The 26,872-nt window shown below is 43.2% G+C and overlaps 1 protein-coding gene across 7 annotated transcripts in view; it reads right to left on the bottom strand.

The window, feature by feature from the left end:
* Nucleotides 1-496: 496 nt before the first annotated feature.
* FNIP1 (folliculin interacting protein 1) overlaps nt 497-26,872 on the bottom strand; it is a 70,804-nt gene continuing 44,428 nt past the window's right edge. For 6 of the 7 annotated variants that reach the window (XM_075056317.1, XM_075056319.1, XM_075056320.1 and 3 more), the window contains 15 exons: nt 26,750-26,850; nt 26,426-26,500; nt 25,801-25,892; nt 23,086-23,169; nt 22,027-22,098; nt 21,145-21,280; nt 20,388-20,589; nt 19,495-19,580; nt 12,858-13,004; nt 10,722-10,891; nt 7,914-9,339; nt 7,393-7,561; nt 5,332-5,529; nt 4,824-4,939; nt 497-3,812 (listed from right to left, as the gene is read on the bottom strand). In XM_075056317.1, the coding sequence (XP_074912418.1) occupies nt 3,734-3,812; nt 4,824-4,939; nt 5,332-5,529; nt 7,393-7,561; nt 7,914-9,339; nt 10,722-10,891; nt 12,858-13,004; nt 19,495-19,580; nt 20,388-20,589; nt 21,145-21,280; nt 22,027-22,098; nt 23,086-23,169; nt 25,801-25,892; nt 26,426-26,500; nt 26,750-26,850 (3,153 nt within the window). In that variant the 3' untranslated portion in view covers nt 497-3,733. The remainder of the gene's footprint in view (nt 3,813-4,823; nt 4,940-5,331; nt 5,530-7,392; nt 7,562-7,913; nt 9,340-10,721; nt 10,892-12,857; nt 13,005-19,494; nt 19,581-20,387; nt 20,590-21,144; nt 21,281-22,026; nt 22,099-23,085; nt 23,170-25,800; nt 25,893-26,425; nt 26,501-26,749; nt 26,851-26,872) is intronic. The other variant, XM_075056321.1, reaches the window with a different exon arrangement.

Below are 26,872 nucleotides of genomic sequence, written 5' to 3'. Positions count from 1 at the left end.
GTGCAGCAGCCCAGAGAGACAGAAAAGGGATTGTAACTGGGCAGATGGGGACAAATACGGTAACTTGTAGGAGAGGAATTACACTCGACTAGTGTGACAAACTGCCCTGCAGGTGAATTTGGGAATGGAGGTACGGACCAGCGCAAGGACCACAGCTTTATGCATATGTCTGTTCTCCTCACGCAAAGTCAAGCATCAGTACAGACCGTCAGGACAGGACCACCCTCCCATCTTACTATCGCTTTTTTTGGGCCGACAACATTCACAACTGACGGGACAGCAAGTTCAAACACAAATCCCTGTCTGAAATTACTAACTCCTTAAGAGACCCCACATGAAATGGCTGCAGCACCTCCGAGTGCTCGGGAGCACGCCCCAAAAGGGATGTGTGAGAGGAGACGGACAGATGTCGAGCTTGAGATGGTTACAGTTTAAACACTCGCCGACACTCTCGTACGACGAGTATAAAAAAATGGACACAAAAATGTACCAGAAGTAAATTGACATACTGTATTTATTGCACAAATTTCCCCTAAAATTGGGAATGGTTATTATAATACAAGTGCACATCTTGGGAAATATATACAAAAACAGAAGAGATAACAAGTATGTACATTTTACCCAGCATTTTACAAGTACCACCATCTAAATAATTTAGAGAAAGCAAAAAATTGTCATAAAACATCTATAACAACTAATAGGGAAAACATATGCAAGGTGTAAAATCCTTTCTTTTAAATATTTTTTGTTCTTAGCAGCCCAGTGTTTGCCAATTGCAACAAAAACAAATTTGCTAATTTGTGTGCCTAGTACACTTAGTTTTCAGCCAGAAAATTAAGACATGTTAATGGAGATTGGTAATAGTGGAAAAGAGAAATCAAACATTAGTTTTCTATTCACATAAAACAATCGCGATATACTTTTAAAAAGTCGATGCTATAGTCCTGTAAAAAATCCCTTTTTGTATTATTTAACAAACAGACGTACGTACCACGTTGTTCACGTACCCTAGAAGTTAACCTACAGAAAAACTTCCCATCACACGAGGGTTTTGGTTGGGTTTTGACCACAATACTGCTGGAGAGGGTGCCACCGCGCCCGGAGCCACTGCTCGGCCCCGGGGGGCTCGGAGGGAACCGGCACCGGCGGGCGGACGACGAGGAAGCCGCATCCGTGGCTGCTCCGCCTGGGACTGACCGAACACATCGTTACGAGGACGTCAAGGGGTTGCGTTAGGCAGAAGACAGCAGAGAAGGATGCCACCAAACAACCACCTTTTTCTCCTTCTCAAGTGAATACTAATTTCAAGCTGCACAAGGGCCTTTCTTGAGAGTCAGATCCGTTTCAAAGCAATACCAACGATTCGCCTAATAATGGCTAAACGGAGGAGAACGTAGCGTTTTCCTGTAAGGATGCATTATAAGCACGGTCCTGGGAGGTGCCAGGATGATGGTGCGGCGCTGCCCAGCTGCGTGGGCACATCCCGCAGGCGAACCCCCGAAAGGAACCTGCACCCTCGGGGCTCCTCACCCGGACCACAGCGCCAGCACCCAGCCCAGCAGCACTGTCGTCATCAGGTTACAACTGCAGATCTATGTACAATGTTCAGAATCGTAGCTATTGGCTATAACACGTATCATAGCAAAGAGTTAAAAATTCGTATTCTGAGCTCAATCCTATATTTCATTAAAAATGTGTTTACACAACTGGGCCCCTATGTTTTGTGCTCATTCCAAAAGCCAGATGTAATACAATTGTGTGGTGAAGGAAGGACATTCGAAGAATAGGGGAGAAACATATCCTTAGATCGCATATTAAACACAAGTTTCTTCCCTGCAGCAGTCAGCGTTAGATTTATATACAAAAGAGTTTCAAATGACACTGCCTGTATTAACGTTTGGTTGACTTACGTAGACTCAGTCCCGCACGGAAAGGGGTGTGGGTTTGCCATGTAGATCTTCCCTGGAACAGTCTTAAGTTACAGATTTTAAATATTACTGAAAAAAACCTCTCTGGGTGAAAGCCTGGCCCCAGCAAAGGAAGGGAGGAGAGTTTTGTCGTTGACAGCAGTGGGGCAGGGATCTCTCCTATTGTTTTCAAGTTTATCAAACGGTTAAAATAGATTTGTATTTAAAATAACTCTGCAAACAACAATAGCAGGCGTGCTATACTATTGAAAAGATGATTACAGAATGACATATTTATAGAACTGTTTATAGAGTTTAGCGACCAAGTGAACACGTATCTCCTACTTCTGTGGATAATCCATGAATTTCAATATACTGAGCATAATCGATGAAAACAGAACCTAAAAATCAGCAACATTAATTGGCTGCTAGGACAAATACACAAAGAAAAGCCTATAATGAAGTGTCCAGTTAAACTGAGGTAGTAGAGCCTTTGAAAACATAATCCACCTACCACTGTATATTTACATTACTTACACCAGATTGGGTCCATCAGCTATTCCTACAACTATTGTATATACAACGACAAAACAGTGATGGCTGAGTAAAGGAGAAATGCTGAGAATAAAATAAACAACATTTTCTGCTGGTAATTACACAAGTGAGTAGAAAAGAGATTAGAGTCATCTGCATCAAGGGTATATTTGTCAAAAAATAATTTTGATATTACTATACTATGGTGTAACCAATGTTCATTTTTTGTAGAATGGTTTTTAAAAATATATCAATTAGTTACCTGAGCAATTAAGGGTAATAGTCTATTTGTTTTTCCCCAATGCTTTGGTACAATTATTTCTAGTTCGTTATTTCAATAGCTGACTGACTGCTGTAAAAAGAATATGATGTTGCAAGAACATTATAGACCATAAAAAAGTTAGAGGTAATAGTCATGTCATTCTGGGGACCCCATGGGGAAATTTCAGCCCACGTTATCTTTAGATTTTTTTTTTTTTTTTTTACATTTTGATTACGTTGTGAAGGAAAAGCATCACTTAGTATAAAGCAACATTTAAACATTATAAACATTTAATACTGGTTACAACAGCCGGCCAAGAAAGAGAATCTCCATCGCTAGTTTGTCTGTTGGCCTCTTCCTCCCTCCTCCCTGCCTCCCCCCCCCAAGCCCCCCACTATTCCCTCTCCCCAGGAGAAAGAACATAAATAACTTTTGGAGCTGAGTGTCATTAATAAGCTTTTTACAAAACAAACCAACCCCCCACCCCCCCACCCCCAACCCCTGTTCTTCCTCTGGGAAGTATCCAGAATCTATGACATGAAAAAGTAGAAGTTGTTTACAAATCATTGCAGCTTGAGAATTACAGATCTTAATGAGATCCTAATCAGTAGAAGCCAGTCTGAAGACAGCTGCTGCATTCTCTTGTTAAGTTTATAATTGGCGATAGCATCGTGTATTTCTCAAAGCAGTTCTTCCTCACGTTCCGCAGTATAAATTACAGTTAGCCACTGTGGCAGAAACTGATAAAAAATGCAGATCTTCAGCTTTTGCTAAAATCTTCGCTTTTCTGTGGCTGAAATCCCGGGCTTACTCATTTTTCTTTTTTCCTTTCTCTACCCTTTTTAATAAATGACCAAGTGGGAGAGGAAAAGTCTCCAACTGTTTGCATAACGTGCAGTCATATATGGAGGTGCTGCAGCTCAACGAGCAGTTTGTTTTAGTTGCTTCAAAGAGAAAGAAGCCAGAACAAGTTGTCTTCCACTTTGTTTCCAGAGGGGAAAAAAAGTCAACGTCTATGGCCTCTGGCATTTTAAAGTAGTATCTGGGCAACATACGGAGAGTGAGTGCTTGCTACAGCTGCCAGTAAAGGGAGGTCGCTGGATTCAATCCTAAAAGGAAGCAGAAGAGTCATGTTTAATCTAACCTGAAACGTAGCTGGGCTGAACACGTGCGTTAGTGACCACATTGCCTGCTCAAGACCAAGTGTTTCTGCTTGGGCCGCGAGTATATACAGCTCCGAGCCGCAGGACATTTTTCTGGTAAAATTGAAGCCAATTGTGCTTCTCTCCTAATGCAGCACTGCCAGCTGGGTTACACGCTCCAGCCACCAGATTGTTTCTAACATCCCCTCCAGACGTGCCTGCTCGTGCTGAAGAGCGACAGCTCTGCACTGTCAACGCTGCCTCCAGTTCCTACCTGCCTGTTTGGTTTTTTTTCTTTCGCAGGGCCAACAAACTGGTGAGAAAGCAGATGGAGGAAGGAAAAACAGCAGATTCCTCCCCACCCTCAAAGTAAAGGGAGCAATGGTTGGGGGACAAAGCGCAGGATCACAGAACGAGGCTAAACTACTTCTGCAGCTACCACGGAAGCCCTGGCACCGTGCTGCAGCTCATCCTGCTGCAGCTGCTCCCCCATCTCCAGCTCCACACATGCTCCGTGTGCCTTCCTGCTCACCCTGTACTCCCCTGCATAAAAAGATATTCAGAGCCTTCCTATAAACACCCCTTAAATAGCTTCTCTGCCTGTGCCCCACACCCACAGAGAGGTATTATGTGCCTTACATGACACAGAGGGTGTTTTCTGCCATGTAGGGTAAGTCAACCTGGAGGAATCAGGTGCCCCACGTTGTTCAGGGATGACTGACCAACTAAGGAAGGAGTCTGACAAGCTTTGGAGTGCTGAGCCCATCTTCCTGCCCGGAGGGAAGAGAGAAAGGCTGGGGAATCCTCGGGATCAAGCAACGGCTAAGGAAAAGCCTGCAGCCATGGGCGATTTATGCCACACTACGGTTCCAGTCCCATTTAGGAATCCATTTCGCTGTGCTTAGAACAAGCCCAGGCGGAGGATTTGGCACCAGGAAACCCAGGGCAGCACTGCTCGGAGGAAGTTTGTGATCGTACCCCAGCACCACGCCCAGCTCCTTGACGTGAACTCTCATCTGGCCCTTGAGATACTCGGACAGCATCTTGCTTTTGAAGTAGAGCTCCTGCAGCCGATCTTCCAGGTGCATAACACACTAGAAAGCAAAGGGAGTTGTGTCAGGGAAAAGACGGCGCTATATCCAAACCGCATCCAGCCTCAGAGCGAAACAGCACAGACCCCATACGTCTATTGCCTTTTCCGTGGCTGTGTCTAGGTGAATAATTAGTAAGACATTCACTGGCAAGACTCTTACTTTTGAGCAGAAGCCTTTGATTGCATGTTAAATCAGAATTAATAAGACAGCTGTCTTAATCACAGAGCAGCGTTTAAATGGACAGCTCCGACAGCTACGTCAGGGGATGCACTGGCTACTAGAATTGTGGCTACAGATAAATACACTAGGCAAAACCTTACACACTCTTTAACCTATGAAGTGAAAGGATGTTTTAAAAAAACATCCCCCTCTCAACTGTCAATCATACTTACAAAGTTTGGAGATAAATTATGCTTGTAAAGCTGAAGGGTGGAATGAAGCAGGTTGGAGACGAGACTTGAGACTAACACTTCTTTTCCCAGCTTATTATCAATCATTCGTCTCTGGCTACTGGCCACTTGCACCGTCCATTTGTCCGTGTCTGCAATAATGCAGACGGCTTCTGCAATCGGTTCATCCAGAACAGGATGCTAGAAACAAAAAATGAATAGCAGAACCCTGAGAATGACAAATGACAACAGTCTTTTCACAAAACATCGCCATCCTCAATAGCAGCGATAGCATCCCAGACACTACTTCATCTAAAATACAGTAATGTGCTAACATTGCATTCCATCTATTAAAAACAGCTTTATTGTAAGCAAGGCACAGTCTTAGAATAATAGTCACTATTTTACATTTTCTTCCAGGCTTGAAAGTGTGTCACTGGCTGACAATTACATCTTTTGATATTTGATACAAAGAGTTCTGACATATCTAAAGTACATTTTAAACCCCTAAAACTTAAAGTACCAAAAATCCAACTTGCTGTTCAACATGGCTGTGTTAACGAGGTCGGTTTTATTCCCAGTTGTCACTGGTTTCCATTTATGGGAGGGCCAGCAGAGGGAGTCAGGCACCAAGCCTGCGCCCAGCTCCTCCATTCCTTCCAAGTAGCATTTCACCTCTCTAAAGCCATGGAGGTTTTAAAAAGGGAGTATTTGGAACCCCATTGTCCTTCCCCAATACATTTTTGGGGCTGGACTGTTAGGAAGCATCTCCTTCCAAACAGTCCCACAGGGACTTCATACGGGGCTAGGATGCAGTTACTATTTTACTTGAAGATAAGCATATAAAATCTTGCTTGGTCCTTTCGTATCCTCTCAATCTTTGACTTCTGCAATTGAAATATAAATCTCCTGATGGACACATACCACAACTAGGTTATATTTCACACACATTAGTTTCACAGCAGCGGCCACCTCACACTGCTGCCTCTGTTGCCTGAAGTTCAATTACACTTCACAAATGCCTTAATCATTCGGCCTAAACCACAATGGCTTAAAACAGCACCTAGAACAGCCACGCAGGGAGTAAACACCCCCACCACGGCCCACGGGGCTGGCACAAGGAAAGGGGACAGTAACGTGGGGAACGGCTGCAGGTGCGATGCACGTCATTAACTGGAGAGGTGTGGAAGAAGGGGACGTTTCGGAGTCTCCCAGGGGAGCGCTCAGAGAAGCAGACTGCCCGCTCACCAGCCTGTGTGTGGGGTCTTTCCCCATTCCCTTGGGAATAAACTTAGAGGGGAGCAGAATCATGCTTTTCAGCGACAGCCGGCTTTCCACTCCTCTCCTGGTGACTATAAAAGGGGTAGGAAAGACCATGCTTCCCAGTCATGCCCCAGTTCATCTAGGGAAAAGCTTCTGTGGAGCAGAGATGTTTTCCAGCACACATGACAAGCGTGAGTCCCCTTAGGACAATTATCTTAATAATGGTTTCTCCTTTTCCAATGAAGCCGGCACTATCCAACACTTTGACTACAATCCTAAAAAAGGAGCAATGTGCCCAAAATAGTAAGCATTCCCGATGGCTTCACCGCAGAGAACATGTTCTGCCCCACAAGCAGCAGCATGCTGGTTAGACGTGCACGGAGAGAGGAGGGAGCCAAGGGAGCTTCTGCACAACCACTGCAGGAGGACTGTGCCCACGAAGAGATGCACAGCAACCTCAGCATTTGGTCTTGTTTAACATCATTCCATCCTGTGGGCATGCAACCATCAGCAGGCTGCCATGTCTGCAGGAGATGATGATTTTGCTACAGCTTAGCACAGAGATCCTCTCAGCTGGCTTCAGTGGGAGTCCAAGTTTTTGTGCTCCAGATTTGCATTGAAATAACCACATTTTTCAGATACATTAATTGAGAGAAGAGAAAAAATTGGGTGACCTGGGACTGGAGAAATCTGAAGAGAGCTGCGACAGTAAATAATTCCACTTCTAACAGGTTTGTACATTCAAAAATATTTGCCTTTCCCTACTGTGACAAATAAATTTACCAAATATAGCTTAATTACCTGCACAGCATGAGACAAATCTGACACCAAACAGTGCCTCAGCTTTTCATCACTTCCTATTCCTTGCAAAACAAAGTCAGGGACATAAGACGAACAGTAGCCACCTAGTAAGGATCTTCCAAAATTGGCAATACTGGGCTGGACAGAGTTCACTTCAACTAATTTTGACCTGCAAGAAAGGCATATCAAAGAGATGTACAATAGTAAACAACAAATTCAGCTCACACAGAGGTCACACTTTCACATTTATCGTATCTCTTCTAACTTCAAGTACTTTTAAAAAAGAGTTTAAGTCAGCTTTTGCAGTCAGCCCATTGTGGAAGAAAAGGATATGAGTGACGATCGCAATGCACAATTAATATTTTTTTCCAGACCGCTGATTTCTCTATATTCTTTTACAACCAGCAAGCTCAAGAGATACTTTTCCAACCAGTGATGCCAAGTTAGGCTACACTCTCCAAACGTGACATGAGAAGAGGCTCTATCTTTTTTAGGCTCTATTACTGCTGAATAATACCTACCCAGGAAAAGGAATCTCATATTCTTCTGCCCAATCTTCTTGCTCTGCTCCATAATAGTTACTGCTTGGTCTAGTTAGATCATGACCTGTATCCTCACTTTCGCTGTCACCCAGGGCACTATCTGAACTCTCATTTCTTGGAATGTCCCAATCAATTCCCGGGGCGACTTTTTTCTCTACATTTTCTCTGTCCCCATGGGGGACGCGAATAGAGATTTTCTCTCTTTGGTCCTGCTCATTAAAGCAGTTTTTGTAGGTCTCTTGTCGAACAGAGTCCATAAATTTACAAAACTCGCTAGGTGGTTTGCTAGTCTTTGTACACAGCTTTTTAGAAAACTCTAAACTACTGTTGTGAGCAAGAAGGTCTGTAGCTGCTTGCCCTGGAATATCATCAATAGTCCGGGTTTCAATTGAACTGTCATCAGTAAAATATTCATCAAACAGACTCATGCTCTCAGCATTGTATGGATTTGGATTCCAGCTCTGATGCTCACTAGCAACTTGAGGAAAGGGTTCAGCTGTCCCACAGTCTCTATTTTGGTCCTCAACAGTTTGTTTAGCTTCACAGTTCTGATCAGCAGACACTCCTTCCTCCGTTGCTGGTGGGCTGTGATGCCTAGCAATTTGTTCCACTACTGCCTGACTTCTGAGTTCGATGTCTGAATCGGGTGACATGGAATCTCCGATGAGGAAAGTCACCTTTGTCTGAGCTTCGGCAGCACTGCAAGGAAACGCATCACAGAAGAGCTTATCTGGCGGCTTCTTTTCCACAGCTATACCGGGTGACCTTGTTACACTGACCGCCTGGTTGCCCGATTCCAGCGACTCTTCACTCCTCCACATGTTTCCTGTTGGCTCCAAACCAGATTCTGTCACTACACGTTTTTCTGGTGAAGCTGACCCTGTGCACACCACGGTCTCCAGTTTTGTGTCCAGGCAGGGTCTCGGTTGCTTAGCATCAACAACATCTTCCTGGCAATCGTCAGGAACAATAGTTCTGTTCTCATCTGAAGAGGATTCCAGCTCTACCTTAGGAGTGTTTTGTGCATCTTCTCTCTCTTGCTGTGAAACACCTTCTATGTTTTGTGCAAGGGAAATCGGACATTTGCAATATTTACAGTTACAGTTAGGGGTTCTCATTTCTTCAGATTCCGTCGGCAGCAAGTTGCCCCTGTTCTTGTGCATTGTGACAAGCACATACTCAGATTCTTCTACTTCTCCTTTCTCCAGCGTGGTAGTTATAACAGTTCCAGGCATGACAATGGCTTCATCTTCCCCATTTTCTAAAAGATGCGTCTCTTGAAGTTCAGAGCATCTGATGAAGTAAGTAAGGAAATAAAGCAATCTTTGTACCAGGTCATGCCTTTTGCCAACCACAACTGTTTTCGCTAATCTCACAGGTGATCCAATAGCCCCATAGAGGTCACCTAGAATAGGAAATAAAACAGACAATTATTTTGCATCTTTAAAATAAATTATTATTCTAACAGACAATTGTTGTGGCCAGTTTTCAAAGGCCAGGTCTACAACAGAAAAATACTAAAGCAGAAGAGTGAGGACAGCTATGCTAGGATTTTGTTTTCAATACAGAGAATCCCAAAGATGCTGTTGGTATCATGGCTGTTGGTAAGGTGACACGCTGGTCAGGGAGACATCTGATCTCATGTATTAGGGAGTATTCGCACCACCTAACTTCATTGCCTAGCTTTGGAGGCTCATCTCCTGGGTTCCTTATATAGCCATGGGAGAGAGGAGGCATCTGCTCTGAATTACCCTGGATAGTCTGGAAACTGGGCTGAACTTTTACCCACCAAGACAAAGCTGCAAGGAGAAACAAACCTATGCTAGGAACGAGGGAAAAAAGTGACAGTGGTGGGTGCATAGCTGAAGCCAACCTTCTCTTCCCTCCCCTTGAGCTCTACTATGGGTTGGATGGGTTGTTTTGACTGTACTTCATATTCACCTGGGGAAGCGCCTGCACATGTGCTGTTCTGGAGGTATTAGGGCACTGCATGAATGTAGCGATGGGGGAACAAGGGACCCAAGAGGCCTCAAAGGCCAACCTAACCACAGCAGATCCCTTGAGACCCATGAGCTCTGAAATCAAGTCTTCTTGCCAACTCCCTGGCCATTCCTGCCTGTATTCATATCCTGCCAGAATAGGGCAACCTCACAAAACCTTCCTTTCCCTTCCCTGACCAACTTCCGTGAGAGTTTGTGTGCAAAGCAGGACAATCTGACTAGAGAATAGGAAGCTCATCTCCTCTCCTCTACTCAGCAATTAGAAGACAGTATGACTAGCTACTCAATCGACTAGGCTTTGAGACCTTACCCAGGGGGTTGCCAAGACATAATTCCCTGTACTGTGTTGCTCCTTTGCCTGTTGTATTGAGAGTATGTTCATTTCTTATCAAAAGATGGATTTCCTTGATTTGCTCTTTCCAGAACTGGGCTTATTGATAGCAGCATTCCAAAAAAATATAAATTGGTTTTCCTTATAGAGGGAGGACCAGAGGAGGACTGGAATCCTCCATCATCACCTAGGCAAGTGACCTTAAGAGACCTGCCATAGATGACTAAAGAGGGCTTTACTTTTTGGCTGCCATTTTATAATTGATAATTACAGCACATATTAAAAAAATACAGTGACCACCTCTAAGCTTGAAATACACACTTTTGCCTTGTTTTGAATTAAAAAAAAAAAAAAAAATCCAGCTTGGTGGGGAAGCAACAAGCATCCATGAAAACCACCGCACACATATCCATTGATGTAAAGCTGTTGGGTGGTTTAGAGACGTTTGCCACATACCGAGCTGAGCCCACAGCGGGTTGTATGGATGAGTTTTGGCCAGCATGTCCACGCTCTGGGAAGAATGTTTTTCTAGGAAGATTCTTATAGGCGGCTGGCCATTCGGCATGACGGTAGGGACCCAGGCCAAGTGGTTAGTCAGGACTGCAGTCAGTAAAGCTGGTAAAAACCTGAAAGCAAAATGTTCAACATCATTTTTTTTCCAGGTACACACTCAGGATGTTAAACTAACAGCAGTTCTACAGTCTACATGGATCAAGGATTGCAGAAACAACCTAATAAAAATCAGCAGAGATCATCCCTTCAGTCTTGGTTCTTTGGGGAGAGAAGGGACGGCTGTATCCTCCCTCCCACCCCTGCAAAGCTCTTTTTTAGAACACACATTTAAAGCAAAATTAAGTATTTTAAAGTTGTGGCATCTCATTTCCTCTGTTTGGCAATAATTATGAGACTTCCTATTTTGCAAGCTTTATGTTGTAAAACATCTCAAAAACAACTTTGTTCCCAGTAAGAAAACAGTCGCACTGCATGGCCTCTGTTCTCCAGGGAGATCCCAAACCCTTAAGATTTGTGACTATTGATGAGAAGGAAGGCTATTGCTATCAAAGCTGTAAAATAGCTAGGTGCTGTAGTCTTTCATCTAACTTGTGCAATTTCAGCACATACGGCTGCTCCTTTTCAAAAATAAAACCCCCCAAAGTTCTGTAGCTCAGCCAGAAAGGCTGTGTCCTTACATTGGCAAAACAAGTAAGGTGAAAAACCTTTCTGAAAAATATTAACTACCTGATTTATTGTAACGATAGAGCATGGTTTCTGCTCTGGGAAGGAAGACTTTCCTTCCCAGTCCCCTCTCCTGGCAGGAGTGTGCAGAAGCGCAGCCAAAGAGCCTCCCACATGCCGACAGATGGTGCTGGCGGCCGCCACAGCGGCTCAGGTGCCCGGGGAGGAAAACAGTCAAACACCACCGAGCCTCAAAATAATGCTGTTTGAATAGTTTACAAGCATCAGGAACCCTACAGCTTAAATTTAGCCGTTTCCTCACTGGAGATAGCAGAAGGAGGAAAGGAGATTTAAAACTAGACTGAAAAGGATATGGGGCTTGATTTTCCTCTTGCTTCCATCACTGTAAATCTTACTATATTTAAAATAAAGCAAGCAAACAAACCCAAACAAATGACCATTTAAGTGTAACCAAGATGTACAGGGCTCAGAATGGCAGGGACCAGAGGGGCTAATCCCAGGAAAAAGCTTCCACTGCAGCAAGAACTGATTTTAAGAAAACACATTTGAACACCTCAAAACTCCCTACGGTTTCTCCCGTTGCACTGAGGCAGGAGAAGGTGGACCATGCTGACCGCTAATTGTCACCCTCCCATCTGGGGGAGAGAAAAGATGACAAAGTTGGTGGCAAAGCTGGAAGATGGTAAGCAGCAGCCCCTTCCCCACCCTGCAGAGAGCAGTTTCCCCGGAGCTAACAGCTGGTCTTTCAGTGCTATTCCCACTCAAACTTCACATGTTTGTGCTCGTTTTAGGACTTCGGTGGAGCCAAACGCTTTAAAAACTTCCCCTATTCATGCCCTGGGGAAAGAGGATGAAGTGTTGACAAAAGAGTAAATTTATCAGATTCTCCTGACTTTATCAAGAACATTCTCTTTCTCAATTTTTAACAACCGCTCACGGCTTTGTCCTGAGGGCAGAAAGGTGAGTACTAATGAAGCACACAATTTCTTTAGTGGCATTTTACAGAAGTCAGGTTTAAGAGCAATTTGCGGTCAGACAGTACTACAGACATGGCTCTTACTGAATGTCTAACCTTGCTCATCATATGATAACTGATTTTGAAAGGTAGATTAATGCATTTCATAAGGTATGTTCACCCCCTTCCAGACATACACACCCATCACGCGCTTCCTATGGACATGTTTCAAATGTTTAGCCTCTACCAAGATTTAGAGGGTTGTCGGGAAGCAGGCATTTAATAAGATACTTTCCTGTTTCTTTTTTGGTTTAAAAAGAAGGTATTTATGGGTGGCCTTTTGATTCTTCAATTACCAGGATTTGAAAACTGATTCAAAAATTGGTTTGAAATAAAAAGGCATAACAAATATGTAATTTAAAAACTATAATCCACCATACTGGTTTTTAGAAGCATTTTCCATCAAGAATGTGAATTCCTTCATGAAGCGATGGCAAAGTTGGTTCTTTTCTGGTGTTCCTGACATCATAGTAAGCCAGACAGGCTCCCCAATCCGTGGCATCGTGTAGAGATTGCAAATAGTCGTTCTAGAAAACAAAACAAAATCCAGAAGACTAAACAAAAAAAAATGAAAGGCAGAGATCCCAACTCAAAGAATTTACTGCAACATTTAGTTCCAGCTGTCATTTCTATCAGAAACAAAATTCCTCTCATCAACCATCATCCAAACCGTGTTGTTCATTAAATAACATGAACGCACCCTTCCACCTGGGAGAGTTAAGCCTCACAGGTTCTTCGTGCATCTGCCTAAAGTGATCCCAAACACAGTAACATTCCCTGTCAAAAGTCAAGAGCTGCCCTGTTCTAAATGAAGAAGAAATGAATGATTTTTTGTTGTTGTTTTTATCTCCCTGTTTTCCCTCCATTTCATTAAAAACATGTAAATCCTCCATAGTTCTGCTTGATTTATGACTAGGGCAAGTTTAGGTGCATCCGACTTATAAAAATACCTTAACTTCCTCCTTGCTTTAAAAAATTGGTGTATCTCCAGGCCAAACCCACGAAAGCGTGGATTTGTAAAGCAGGGGACCAGCTTACTTCTTTAGCTTTAAATATAGCACATTAGAGTCAAAGTTACCCCGTGGTTTCAAGGATTATGCACCTACCCACATCCTCTTCGACTCTACAGAGGTCAGTAAATGTATGATTAAAACTTTGGCTCTGCACTAAAACACCAGATTAAAACCCCTCAGATTACTGTTAAACTCCTCTAAACTCTAAACTAAATGATAGTTTTAAGTACAATGCCTATGTTGGGAACCTGTATTTTCATCACAGTAAAAATGTATGCCTGAAAAAAAACAAAACAGCAAAGGAAATGACTGATCAATTCAGGTTTCTCCCCACCTAAAGCACCACTTTTTGTGGAAGAGATACTTTTCTTTTATAAGACAAAGATTTACATTATCCCATTATCCCTAGTACCAGCCTTGATTTATAAAGATCTTCTCCGGATATGTTGGTCTAAAAATTTATAGACACTTCCAGAAGAAAAGCAATGGCTGTGCGTGTCAGGCAGGCAAACACACTCGAGCAGCAGCTGCCAAATCTTCCATGGTTTAGTGTTTAAAGTTAAAGAGCCCGGCACGTCAGCAGCAGAGCAGCACACAGCAGCGCCGGTACGAGGGGCACTCAGGGGAGGAAGGAGTTATTCCCTGGCTATTCGGCAGAGAAGAAAGCAGCTGTACGGTGACGGGACCCCCAGAGCAGCTCCGCAAAGGGCAGCAAAGGTGACCGTGCACTGTGCTGAAGTCACTGGGACTGCTCAGGAAGAAAGGGGTGAGGGGGACAGTGGCATTTGCTGCCTTATTTTTTCTATCAGTTTTCATACAAATTCCATCCTGTGTGTTCACAATAGTCAAAATCAACCCCATCTTCCTCAAAGGTTAGATTTTCAGACACTCCACTGCCACAAGCATGATAGGAAAGCCAGAAAACAGTCAATGGGCTGGAAAGGGGGAAAGTCAAGTAACCTTTGAGCTTATCAGACCCACAGCACCCAGGGGGCTCTTTGCTGGGTCAGTTTAGAGCAGCCTCAGAGCTGCTCTACTTTACCCTCTGCTGCTGTTCCTCTCTTGGGAGGAAAGCACAGCCTGGTTACTGACCCAGGCACAACAGTCCTGCCAGGTTAGATGTGAGTGGGACACGCAGCTGGGGCACACCGGCATGGCCACATCACGGGGGTAACCGGAGGGTCTCCGGCAGCGCCGTGCTCTTGGGGCACCAGGATTTCATGCCTCGGCCATAGCAAGTTAGGACTGGAGGTGGGATTGTTAAGGGAAAGCTTTCTGTTCACAGCCCATTAACTGGAGTGGATGTTAAAGAGGCCCAAAGAAAGGGAGAAACCCCAAGTCCAGGGACTTCAAAGCTTGATGAGTTTCAAAGCTCAAAACAAGTACTGAAACTTGCACCCCCCCGACACAGCTGACCTTAGAAGCTGAAGATAAATGGAACAACTTAATGTAAAATACAGCTTATTTCTCCTTCATATGCAAACTAACCCAAGCCAAGCCTCTTGCAGCTTGGCTGTTTTGAAAAAAGAAACTACTTCTACACTAAACCCAACATATTAAAATATTTGTTTTCGTTGAAAAGATAGACCAAGTCTTGTGATTCGTTATTTACTATTCTGGTAACCCTGGCTGCATCTGCAACTGATAGTGTTTCCTCAGAGAGAGATCAGATTGCCCTGGCCGGCGGCCAGCAGGCATGTGACTGCAGTGCAGGGAACCCTCCATGCCAGCGCAGGCAGCAATGGCACAGAAACCAAGGGCAAGGATTAACTGCTTTCCAGCTCTGCAAACACGGAGGAAATGCCCTCCCTTCCATTTATTAAAGAACAAACAAAAAAAAAAACAAATAAAAAAAACCCCAACAACAACAAAAAAACCCCTAAAACACTACAGGGAAGTTAACCAGATTTAAAAAATGACAACCATTAAAAATCAAATTGACCCCTCTTGGCCATCTGCAGCAAGCAGCCCCCTCCCCTCCGCTCGCCACCCCCCATGCACACCAGCATCAAGCAGCCGCATGCGAGGGAAAGTTCAGTTAACTACAGACTCTGTTCTTTTGAGGGCTGCAGTACATTTAAAATGGTTTATATTTGGAAATGCTTCTGGGAGGCTGAACTCCAGCCTGGAGCTTACGGGGCACCTCAGCAGCAGGAATGGGTGCAGCAGGGACAGGGGCTGGGAGACCTCCTCAGGAAACACCTTCCCATCTGAACACAGCTCGAAACCAAAGCACACAGCCCAGCCCAACAAAAACGAAGACCTGAGCAAAACCCCTCCTGCAAACCCTCTGGGGGTTTGTCTGCTCTGCGGGCGCAGATGGCACCGAGGCGATCGGCCCTGCTGCTTGCAGACACGACGGTGCTCGCGGTGCCGCGGCACGGTGCGGCATCGCCGCGGGTCAAGCGTTGTGCTGCTCCCCGCTTCACCCTCACCCAAATGCACCCGCGAACCTCCCCGGCCTTTGTCTTGGATTTTGGTACCAGTCCGAGACATCTTTCCCTGGTGCGGTACAAACCAAAGGAGCCGGATGGCTTCTCGGGGATGACAGCATCCCTCTGCAGCCCCTTCGTCCCCGAGGGAAACACTGCTGACCCTTGGCACTGTGCTGTGAGAGCTGCTCTTGCTATTTAAGAGTTGTAACGTAATGGCAAAGCTTAGCACCTCTTTAGGGATTGTTTCAAAAAAGAAAAAACATCAGTGGTTTCTAAAACTTAAATCACGTGCATTTGCTCCCTATCCTGATTCCTTCTTTCCAAAGATGATTTCTCCTTAAAAAGGAAAAAGAAAATGAAGGCAGTAATTGCTGCACTGAGTGCAGGAGCCCATGCCACTCCTGTGCCCATGCTGGCACAGGGGCCAGCCTACACCGCTGAGCAAAATGCACCACTCTGTTCTCAGCAGCTTAAACTGCTTAAAAATTACTGGCATAAAATAGGATCAAACGTGGCTGCCAGAAAGCAGAGAGGTGTTTCCCTAGGCCTTGCGTTCAGTGTTTCCTTGCCAGTCTGCGTATTTGCCACACAGGTATTAGTCAGATGCATAATCTGTATTATCAATGTGCTGCACTGGCCTCGGGGACTGGGGGAGTCGAAATGTTTATGCAAGTACAGTAGCTTATTTCATAAGTCATGTGTCTGCACAGCTGACATCCAAAGAGTTTTAAGCCTCTAAGTCAAGTGTTAATAGCTAAATCCATCAGTGCTTTAGAAAATTAAAAATTGTTGTAAAGTGAATAAGGATGCAAGAGTAGGCCTGGAGCTAGGCACCAAATTGATGGCCAATTTATCAATAGCACCGATTTGCAGAAGCAGCCTAGGCCTTTCAGAGAAGGCAGCTTTGTTTTTCACAGGATGAGATGACAAGACCAAAGGAAGGGGTCTGTTTTGCTGTCTTCTTTACTCCCCCTCAATGCCCAGTACTGGCAGGTAAATGCCTCTAAATGCCTGGCTGACCCTGCAGCCAGCTCCTTGCAACAACCCTACTTGCAGGCTAGCAGGCAGACCTACAACCACAGCACCTTCCCTGCAGGAGGGGACTTTTGGGTGGCAGGAGGCTACGATAACACCCATCACCCTTCCTCCTCCCTTCTCTGATCAGCACAGCAGCGTGTAGCTGGTCCCCCATGCCCCAGTGATTTGAGGTTGTTGTAATCACCAGAAGAGTGCACATCAGCTACACTTGAGAACCTCTGGAAGTCTGGGTTTAAAAAAAAAACAACAAACAAAAAACCCTCCTTAAAAAAAAAGACCTCCTCCTTCAAAAAAAAAAAAAAATACTCCAATGAGTTAAACCAGCACGGGATTACGTTTCAGAAACACCAACTCACTGAAGTCAGCACCCTTCTTCCCTCCAGCACAATTTGCTAAGAGGGCAGGAATCAACGCAAGTCTCAGGTTCACCAAAGGACTCAGGCTCCTGACTTCCCCGTGACTTCAGTGGGAAAGCAGACGCCTAAAGAGATAATAGTGGCCTAAATGGGTTTGCTGAACCTGTGCCAAAGCATCTTTGCATCCAGCCTTCAGTATTCAAATATACTTTTTTTTTTTCTTACCAAACACATATTGCATTGCTTTGAAAAGCAAGTGGCTCTTGCATGTTACAGACATGCTTTTCTTGATGGCAGCACACATTGCCACCCCAAGATACTGCGGAGGCACGAGGACCTTGCCCGCCTGCAGGACTGGCCTGGGCTGGGGGCACTCGCTGGGTGCACGCCTTGGAATGCACTTGCTTAAAAAAAGACCCAAAAAACAGAAAACAAAAAAAAAAAACCCACACCAAAAAAAAAACCCCGGAATTGCCAAAGTCTGCTGCCCCAGGAAATTCATTTATATGAAATTAAACTGGATTTAATTTACCTCGTTACACTATTAAAGAGTAATATTTGTATCACCATGGAAACCTCTGCATAAAGCTGGTAGTTAGACACATGCTTCCAGTGCTGGTTACGCAATGGCTGTGTCATGTGAATGACTGTGTCTTACAGAGGCTCAGGAGAGTGCCAATCCTTCCATGTCCAGTGGGATGTTATTTTCTTCCTCGGTCCGACAAGAGCAGCCTTCCTCGTCCCATCCCAGCTCAGCACCGCCAAGCTTTCCTCCAAGGAGGAAAAAGCTAGCAAGGTGGATTTGGCCTCTGTTTTCAGGGTTATTTTTCCCTACGTTTGACTCGGGATATGCACCCCTCCCCAGCACTCTGGAACTGTTTAACTTGGAAGGACAAAGGAGAATGGGCAAAGTCCGCTGCATGTATCTTGAGGGGGAATGTTTTGGGGGAAGTTTTGGGAAAAACAGCTGGGGGGATGGTGTTATCAGGGGGTGGGAATGCAGAGAAATGGCTTGGGGTGAGAATGGGGAGGAGAGGCAGAGCAGAGCTGGGGGGAGCGGAGGAACCACCGTGGCTGCTCAGAGTTGCCAGACTCGTCTCGGGCCCCTGGGCAGGATCGGCTGCTCCCAGCAGTCACGAGCTCCCTCTGCTCCCTCTCTTGGCACTGCTGATCCCATCCACCTCTCACCGCAGGCCCACGTGCTCGCTCTTCCCTGCCTCCTGTCCCTACCGAACATATCCTCTGCCGTCCCTCACAACTGCCCGGAGGCGAGGTTCTAAAAAATTAAAAAAAAAAATAAAATTTTAAAAATATACTGTGCCTTCATCCTGCAACACCACCTAATCCATGGCATTCAGGTGGTAAGCGGAATTGTAGAAAAATGGGTGAGCCCTCAGGATCCTTCACTGTTCGGTAAAATACATCCCGATGTCAGGATTTTCTTTTTGCAACATCAGAGCACCCTCCTATAATGTCTGTTAAAAGTAACCCTACGCTGGTTGTAAAAGGAAGCACCCTGCCACTCCCATCTGAGAGAAGATGAATCACTTGAAACAGACGGATTTCATCTTAATTCCCTCCCCATGACTTAAACTATGGAAAGAAAATACAGTTAAATGCCAGGGATGTGCTTATCTCTGTTACTTTGTATATTAACTGTTGAATAGAGGCGCTCTGCAGGTACTGATAGCAAGAGATTACAGTACTGCATTTTACTGTGTGAAAAAGATAGTCCTCCTTCTTAGTAGCTGGTTATCTGAAACGCCTTTAGAGCTGAATTTAGAGCAGGGTAAAAGTCTTGCTTTGCTCACACATCAGGAAAACATACACTAGAGGAGGACTTCCCTAATGGCTTTGCAATTCTTTTCCCCCTCGCAACGGGCCATAAAAGATAATTTAAGAGTTTGCTGGGAGCTTCATTACTACGTAAAGCACAGAAAACTTTTATCATCTATGTCCTGTTCACACCGAGCCCTGATGGATATACACACCTGGCAAAACCTAAAATCACAAAGAGATTATAACGGCTTGCTATCACCAATACCTTTATTGTACTTACTTTTGCAGAAGACTTTAGACATGTTACTTATCCTGCACTAAGGAGAAGATACTTCTAAAACAGACTTGAGTGCTTTTGAAGAAACAGACACAAAAGATAGGAGACAAACTGCTCACCTGAATTCATTAAGGGCATCAACAATTCTGTTATATGCCAAACTCCGCTGACTGGCATCAGCTGATCTACGACTCATTTTCATAGCCTTGAAAACAATCATTAAACAGATAAGTAACACATAGCTACAGAAGCACAGAAAATGGAAAACAAAGTCATGTGTTTGACTTTATCTTTCATGCAACTAGTCATGCAAATAATTTTTTTTTTAAGTGATAAAACAATGCTACAAGTGCCAACTTTCATATCTGAGGAAAGATAGGTGAGGCACATGCATTTCCAGCCTCTGCTTCTTCTGTGCTTTTCATCATTCAAGGCATAAAAGGGGTCAAAGTTTTCATTGCAGTGGCGAAGTAACCACTAAGTATTTCCTAGAAGAGAGATTTGAAGCAAATCTAACCACATATTTGAAATGTCAATCTTTGAAAATTTCCTACACATCAGAATCAGGGGGTTAAAAAAACAGAGAAAGAAAAAAGCTCGATATTTATTTACAGCCTGGAATAGCCTAGGGATAGGTTCTGACCCCGCAACCCACTAGACTCAGATACAGCTGAAGCAGGGAGGTAGAGGTGGTCTTAAAAGCACCTTTCCCCCTTGGCTGATCCAGGGCTTGCTGGGAGCTTACACAGCCTAGCGACTGTTCTAGCTGTCAGCAATCCCTGCAGCGTAATGCAGCATGCTCTGTCCTCACCCTGTGTTGTGCTTTTGCTAGCAATAAGAAACACCATCAAAGATGCTGTGGAGCAAAGCTCTTCTCTGGTGCAATTCCAATACCCCACAGCAAGTTGATCCCACTTTTGTAAACTAGTAACAAGAGTTAGGAATTAATCTGACAGGGCTGGGGGGAACGTAGAGCAATACAAGTGCAAGAATCAAAAGAGACTGTGTTTACCTGTTCTATTGCACTCTTCAGTTTGTTCATGTGACTCTCAAAAAGAGGAAAGTGTGAGAAGAAGAACTCATTAAATTTGTTGTTTTCATCTTCATCTCTCGAGAGTGAAAAAATAACTCCAATTGCTATCTTTTTCTTCCTAACAATTCCTGGGCTAGGACCAGAGCTGTCATCTGACAAGTTAAAGCTTTCATCCATGGACCTTGAAGCATGAAAAAAAACCCAGAAAGTTAATGTAATCCACTGCTTAAAGTTGTATCTCGGTTTCCTGTGTAATTCAATTCTTGAACATTTCACTTCAATAAACACCTTTTGTTTGCATGTGTTGTCAAATCATCACCTCTGATAACATCCACTTTGCAGTTTTTTTACAAGCAACCATTAATTGATCCTGCAATCACAAAAACTGGAACCAGATTCAAAGTGTTTCTGGGGTCAGAATATGGTACTCTAGTTCTCTCCCACCTCTGCCAAGAATTTGTGTTTTGAGTAGGATTTTAGGGCTTCTTATCCTCAAAAGTACAGCCTACAGGTTTACGTTTTGCTGAAGGCTTTCTAGTTAGTGCAAAACAACAAATGCTGTGAAGAAAACAGATACTAAAAAAGATCAGGCGTTGAAGTGCAGCCTGACTTACACCTCTGTAAATACCCCACAGAAAGCAACAGCAAGAGCAGATGTACATATGCAAGAGCAGAATCAAGCTGACAATGGTGGAAAATTTATGGGCAGCAACCCGCATTTTCATTCCCAGCTCACCATCGAGGGAAGACCCCATTCTCCAAGCTGGTAGTCTGACTGCGACGCCAACGCCGCTGGTAACTGCTAGCACAGCTTTTGTTAAATGAAGAGCCCGGAGATGGAAACGGAGTGATGAGCAGACTGCTAAGAGATGCTGCAATAATAAGAGGAATAAATAAAAATCTCTCCAGAAGAAAGAGCATTTGGAAAATAATACCAGCAACTAAACGAAGCCCCTCAAGATAAACTGGTGTTGCTTCTCAAGTGCCTTCTCTTCTGTTTATCTATGTTTCATATCGAAAAATAACCAGTTTATAAGAACATCAACAAGATATACAAGCACTACAAGGGTGGGACAGTCCTGCAGCTTTACATAATAGGCAACATACAGGCTGCACCTTGCTCATCAACCCTGAGTACTGGGAAATAAATTCTTTGTGGAAAGGAGTAGCGTTAATCACATCCTTTAACAGCCTTTCCAATCCTAACCTGAAGTGCCCAATATCCTGAATCTGGGGGGAAGGAGAGGGGTGTTGTGGAGGTGAATTCATGTTTTAACATTACAGTCCTCCTCAACTTGGAAAGGAGATGACAACAAGTATTGTTTAGAAATGCTGCAAACTCATTTCAATATTTAACTTGGCTTGTTTACTTGCAGCATGCTTTAATAAAGTGCACTGCTGTTCAGATTATCTCTGTGAGGTTCCTAATGCAACAACCTTGACACCTACAACATCTGTACATATACATATAGGTGTGCATTAATGCTTATATATAACGAAACAGAACAATCTCATTTCAGCATAGGGAAAACTTTTTGATCATGTCTAGACATCTCAGTGACGAATACTACTGAATATTTTTGGAGTCCACAGGGTTAACACATGGAACTGACATTACCAGATCTTGCTATACCGCTGTCTCTGTCCTCATTCTGCTCCCTCCCAGGCATATCCATAGGGTTGCTATGAACTGTAAAACAAGGAATACCAATTAGCAGGGGAATATACAGTTCCTTTCTTGTTTGCAGATCTCCATGTAATTAATGAAACAAAAACATGCTCATTAATTCAGATCAACAGCACTGCACAAGGCCATCACCAAGAAAGGCTGCTTAGCTGAACAAGCCAAAACACTTATCTGAAAAGCTTGTATGTGTTTTTCTGAAGTCCATACACCTATTTTAGTACAAACTAAAACTAGTACCCTTCGTTTCTTTACACAGGTATTTTTCAATGACATTTTAATGTACCAAACGAATGTTGGTCACATTGGTGGTACTCAGTGTATAGACAAAAAACCCACCCAAAACCAATCTAAACACAACTTCATTCATATACCTTTCTTAGGTATTATATATAATTTTAAAAGGATTTTACAATGCTGTCTTGAAGAAAATAAATACTTTTAAATTGTGAGCAGTGCATTGGTTGTTCAACTAAGCTGTAAGCTGTCCAGATTCACAGTCTGCATATACACAAGATCAAAAGTGTCTCAGGCTCAGTAGTCTTTAAACGTGATGTATTTTACAAATATGTGTGTGAAATAAAAGCTACTCAGCCATGGAAATAAGACCCAACCACTAAAAGCAAGAAATGCCCATTTTAAATGAACCTAGTTTAGCTTTAGTTTTTACAGTTTGGTTGAAACAAGTCCAGATCAAAATAGCTTGACACTATTGTGAAATATTATTTCCAGAAATATGAAATCCACCATCAAACATATGTTTCCAAAACAAAACAACACAACCAACCAACCCCAAAGAGGACTATTAAAATGCCTGCTGTCCTCTGGGGATTTAAAGCATGTATCCAAAAAGGTAAGAGAGCAGACATCACTGTCCATTTTGTATTTAAAAAAACCCAAAAATCTTATTTCCAGGGCTAAACTACAAATCCACACAGTTTTGTCACACCAGCTAGACTAGCCACACAGCACAGCACACAGCACACTGCAAACCTGCAAAGAAAGAGGCGCTCCGGATCAGGCGGAGCGGACCTTGCTCTGAGAATGCCCGCCTAGGGCTGCAAAGCTGTGAAAGACCTACATGGCAAAACGTAAAATACACATGAAAGAATGAGGTTAGTAAAGCAGAACAGTCTGTAGGGAGGGGGCCAGGGCAGGGATAGATATAAGAAAGATATAAGCCAACATAAATGCAGACTAACATAATGCAAGAGAACAGCTCTTATGCTTAACAAGAATGTTGATTCAAGGATACAGCTTACAGTTGGACTACATAGTATTTATAGAATTAAAATAATAGACCCGGCTTTACACTGTCTCCCATACATGGATGGGGTTTCTCTCCAAGGCCTTTTTTTTTTTTTTTTTTTGTTAAAGTTGAAAAATGATTAATTTATGCAGGCTCAAAGCCTAACTTGATCACAAACGGAGATTCATCATGGAGTACAATGTTTGTTTTAACATCCACACTGGTGGGGTGGCTGAAGAACACTGTTGCTGAAGACGACGGGGAAGAAGGGGGAGAAGGCAGGCAGAAATTAATCTTAGTAGAACCAACAAAAAATTATAGGCTGAAGTAGTTGTTCTGAAAACAGTCAGTACATCAGTTTAGTGAAATGATCATACAGAAAATAATTGTTAGCAGTCTCAGTAGTCCCTTTTAAAAATAATACTGGATTGTAGGTATACCAGGGAAAGAGTGTATTTACTGTACACACAGCCAGGAAAAATGCATGGATATTTTTAATGAGTTAATTACCAGTCCTTCTCCTAAATTTGAAGCTACTGCTCACTCAAAGTTTTCTGATTTTACAAAACACGAAAGCTGCATCTCAACAAAGCTCCCTCCCATTCTCTTAGGTCTTCACTCATTAAAGGAAGGGACATGACCAGTGCTGCCTTTTTTTTTTTTTTTTTTTTTTTCAACCAGCATATCTAAAAAAAGCAGCTTGTAAATAGTTCCCAACCAAAATACATAGACTCTTCTCCTATCACAGGCTGGCAAGAGCCAAGGAGTCAGGGGCAGTCTTTGCTGTCCAACAGTTGTTAGAAATGCTGCAGTTACAGATTAACTTCTTCACGTACTTTACCCATGGTTCCCTCTGCGTTGAAAGGGGAACTGTAAACAAACACTGTGGAACCCACTGAAAACTTGTGCAGCTCAATTACAAAGAAAGTTTCAGCATCCTCTTCTAGCAGGCAATCTTGTCGATTTTTGTTGCACACCCTTGCACGGAGGTGCCTACACCTCCTGACCAGCTCTCAGGGCAGTTACCCTTTCTGCTCAGTGGGGAAGAGTCACCCTCACTACAGAGCCAGACACAGATGAACGTGTAGCACTGACTACACCTAAATCATATTGAGTCCACACCTAATAGTTGCATTATGTGAATTTAAACTTGCAGTTTGGATCACACTGGTGATACAGCGAACTTTTGCCAAGCACAAACCACAACAAAACCCTAAACGTAGATGAAGTGAGTTCCTCTCCCTTAGATCAGGCACTTCATTCACTCATGCACTGTGAAAAATCACAACTGAAGTCTGACAGGAATACTGAAAATTAAGAAAAATGCGTCTTTTTAACTTTCCTGACTTGGTGAATTCAGGAAACATTTAATAGATAATAGGTTCTTACAACTTTAATTGGCTTCCCTTATAAATGGACTATTGGAAATTATTTTAATGAGGTATACAGCTTTTGAGCCTGAAAAGCATTTAAGCCCATGCTTAGGTGTAGTCTTATCGAAGTCAGTGTGAGGGAGAGAAGTAAACACACCCAACAAGCATTAGGAGCACATCAAAGCCAGAAACCCAGTTAAAGTAACAAAGTCATCAAATTCACTCCTTACTTCCAACACTAGAAAAGTGTATTTTATACAGAGCAATATTCTGGAAAGCAAACGTATAAAGAAGCCCCTTATTCCACCTACTACAACAGACATTTGCTTGGAAAGTCAATAATCTAAACCAAGGGAAAGGGAAGACGTGCTGAAGAGCTCATCAGGTTGCTACACTGGACAACAAAGCACTGAATTACAATATCTTTACTATCAGCTCTACTGTCCCCAAGGGGAAAAGCCAAAACCTTTTCCTCTTTCTGTTATCTAATGTTCATGGAGCCTTCAGCCACAGCACTTCCACGAAGGCTGAGAACCAAAGATGCCAGAGGTTTTTTCAAGACTGCTTAGATTCCATGGTCAGACCGAGAAAGAAAGAGGAGAAAATAAAAAGATATTCTGTCTAATCTGATCAAAAACTCCAGCACAACTGTGCAAGGTTGACTTAGACTAGTACAAACCACACAGGCACATGCGCTCATGTGGCCAGAGTACAGAACAGAATGAAAATTATTAATGAAAATAAAATGGGAACAGAGCCAGGCAGAATCAATCCTGCCTGATCCGAGATACGCTGCTTAGAAAGTTCTACTGACTGTTGTTTTCCAACATTTTCTGTATTTGAACTTAAGTATATCTAAATATTTCTATTATGTATTTTATATACACATAGGTATCAGTAATACATTGAACCACTGCTAATTCCTTGAACTGTCCGATTTATTCTCCTCCAAACCCCACCGACATGTAATGGTTTTAGCTTGCCTTTTCTTTTTTAACATTTGATTCGACTTAGAAGACTTTCATATTCTAGAATCCATGATTACTCAGTTAAAGATACCAGGAAATAAAATCTGTTTGTGATTACCTATATTCCCAAGAAGTCCATTCATAATTGTACTGTGGTCAGGCTTTAATGTATTGCTGTCTTGATTAATGAACTCAAGACTGTCCTGCAACCTATAACAAACAGAAAACATGCAACAAAAACAAGTGATTTGCATTTCAGTAGAATATAGTGTTACTTCATTATAGCCCGAATGGAATGGACAAGGTAAGAATGCAGGCTTCCACTAGAAAAAGCTTTCATAGCCTAAGCCACACTTTCAGGTGGGTCAATTAATACACAGAAAACTAAACATTGAACTCTTGGAACCCACATGTTTTTGTAACACCTTTTTCTTCATCTTGGAGTGAACTCCCCAACTCCAGTGTTCTGTTCTCATCTCTTCTCCTTTGCTGGGTGCAGGTACTTTTGTACTTTAAAATATCAAGCTTCACCATATCAGCATTAAAGGAATGGTTCATTCATTCGCTTAAAGCAAACTGAGGTGAAGACAACCGCAAGGGAAAGGTGAGGACACTAGTGACAGGATGTAACAGATCAGGGAACAAGAAGTTATTTTTCTACAGAAAGAATCTGGAGGGTCCAAAAAAGGTCTTCTTACATTCATCTGCTTATGTGCAATAGATATGATCTGTAATAGACTCACGTATTCAGGCTGCCGTAGATGCTACTTCCAGTGCGAGCTGTGAAAACCTTGCTGAGCATGAGCTGAGGAGGTGAGCTAGAGGACAAAAAGGAAGATGTCAGAAACACAGCGCCAAGACAGGCTTTACTTTCCATTTCACAACCCTCCAGATTTTATAGACCTAAACAGGACATAACAGCCTTTTGTGTAAAAAGTGACATCAGAGTTACTTTAAAGCAAATCCAAAAATTCCTTTTACTCTGCACTTGTGGCATTCAATTCATTACATATTAGCACTAAGGAGTAAGTCTTATGAAAAGACCAGCAGTAAAAAATTAATCTTACCGGATCTGGTGAATTTTCAATGTGGAGCCCTTGTAGCTCATCGCCACAGAGCCAAACATCATCTCTCCAAGCATGTTAGCATCTGAGGAGCACCGAGAACCCTGCAAAAAAAAACCCCACCAA

The sequence above is a fragment of the Buteo buteo genome, chromosome 24 (assembly GCF_964188355.1).
Source record: "Buteo buteo chromosome 24, bButBut1.hap1.1, whole genome shotgun sequence".
Taxonomy (NCBI): domain Eukaryota; kingdom Metazoa; phylum Chordata; class Aves; order Accipitriformes; family Accipitridae; genus Buteo; species Buteo buteo.
Note: the sequence above shows the minus strand (reverse complement) of the source record. Positions and strands in the feature narration are given on the sequence as shown.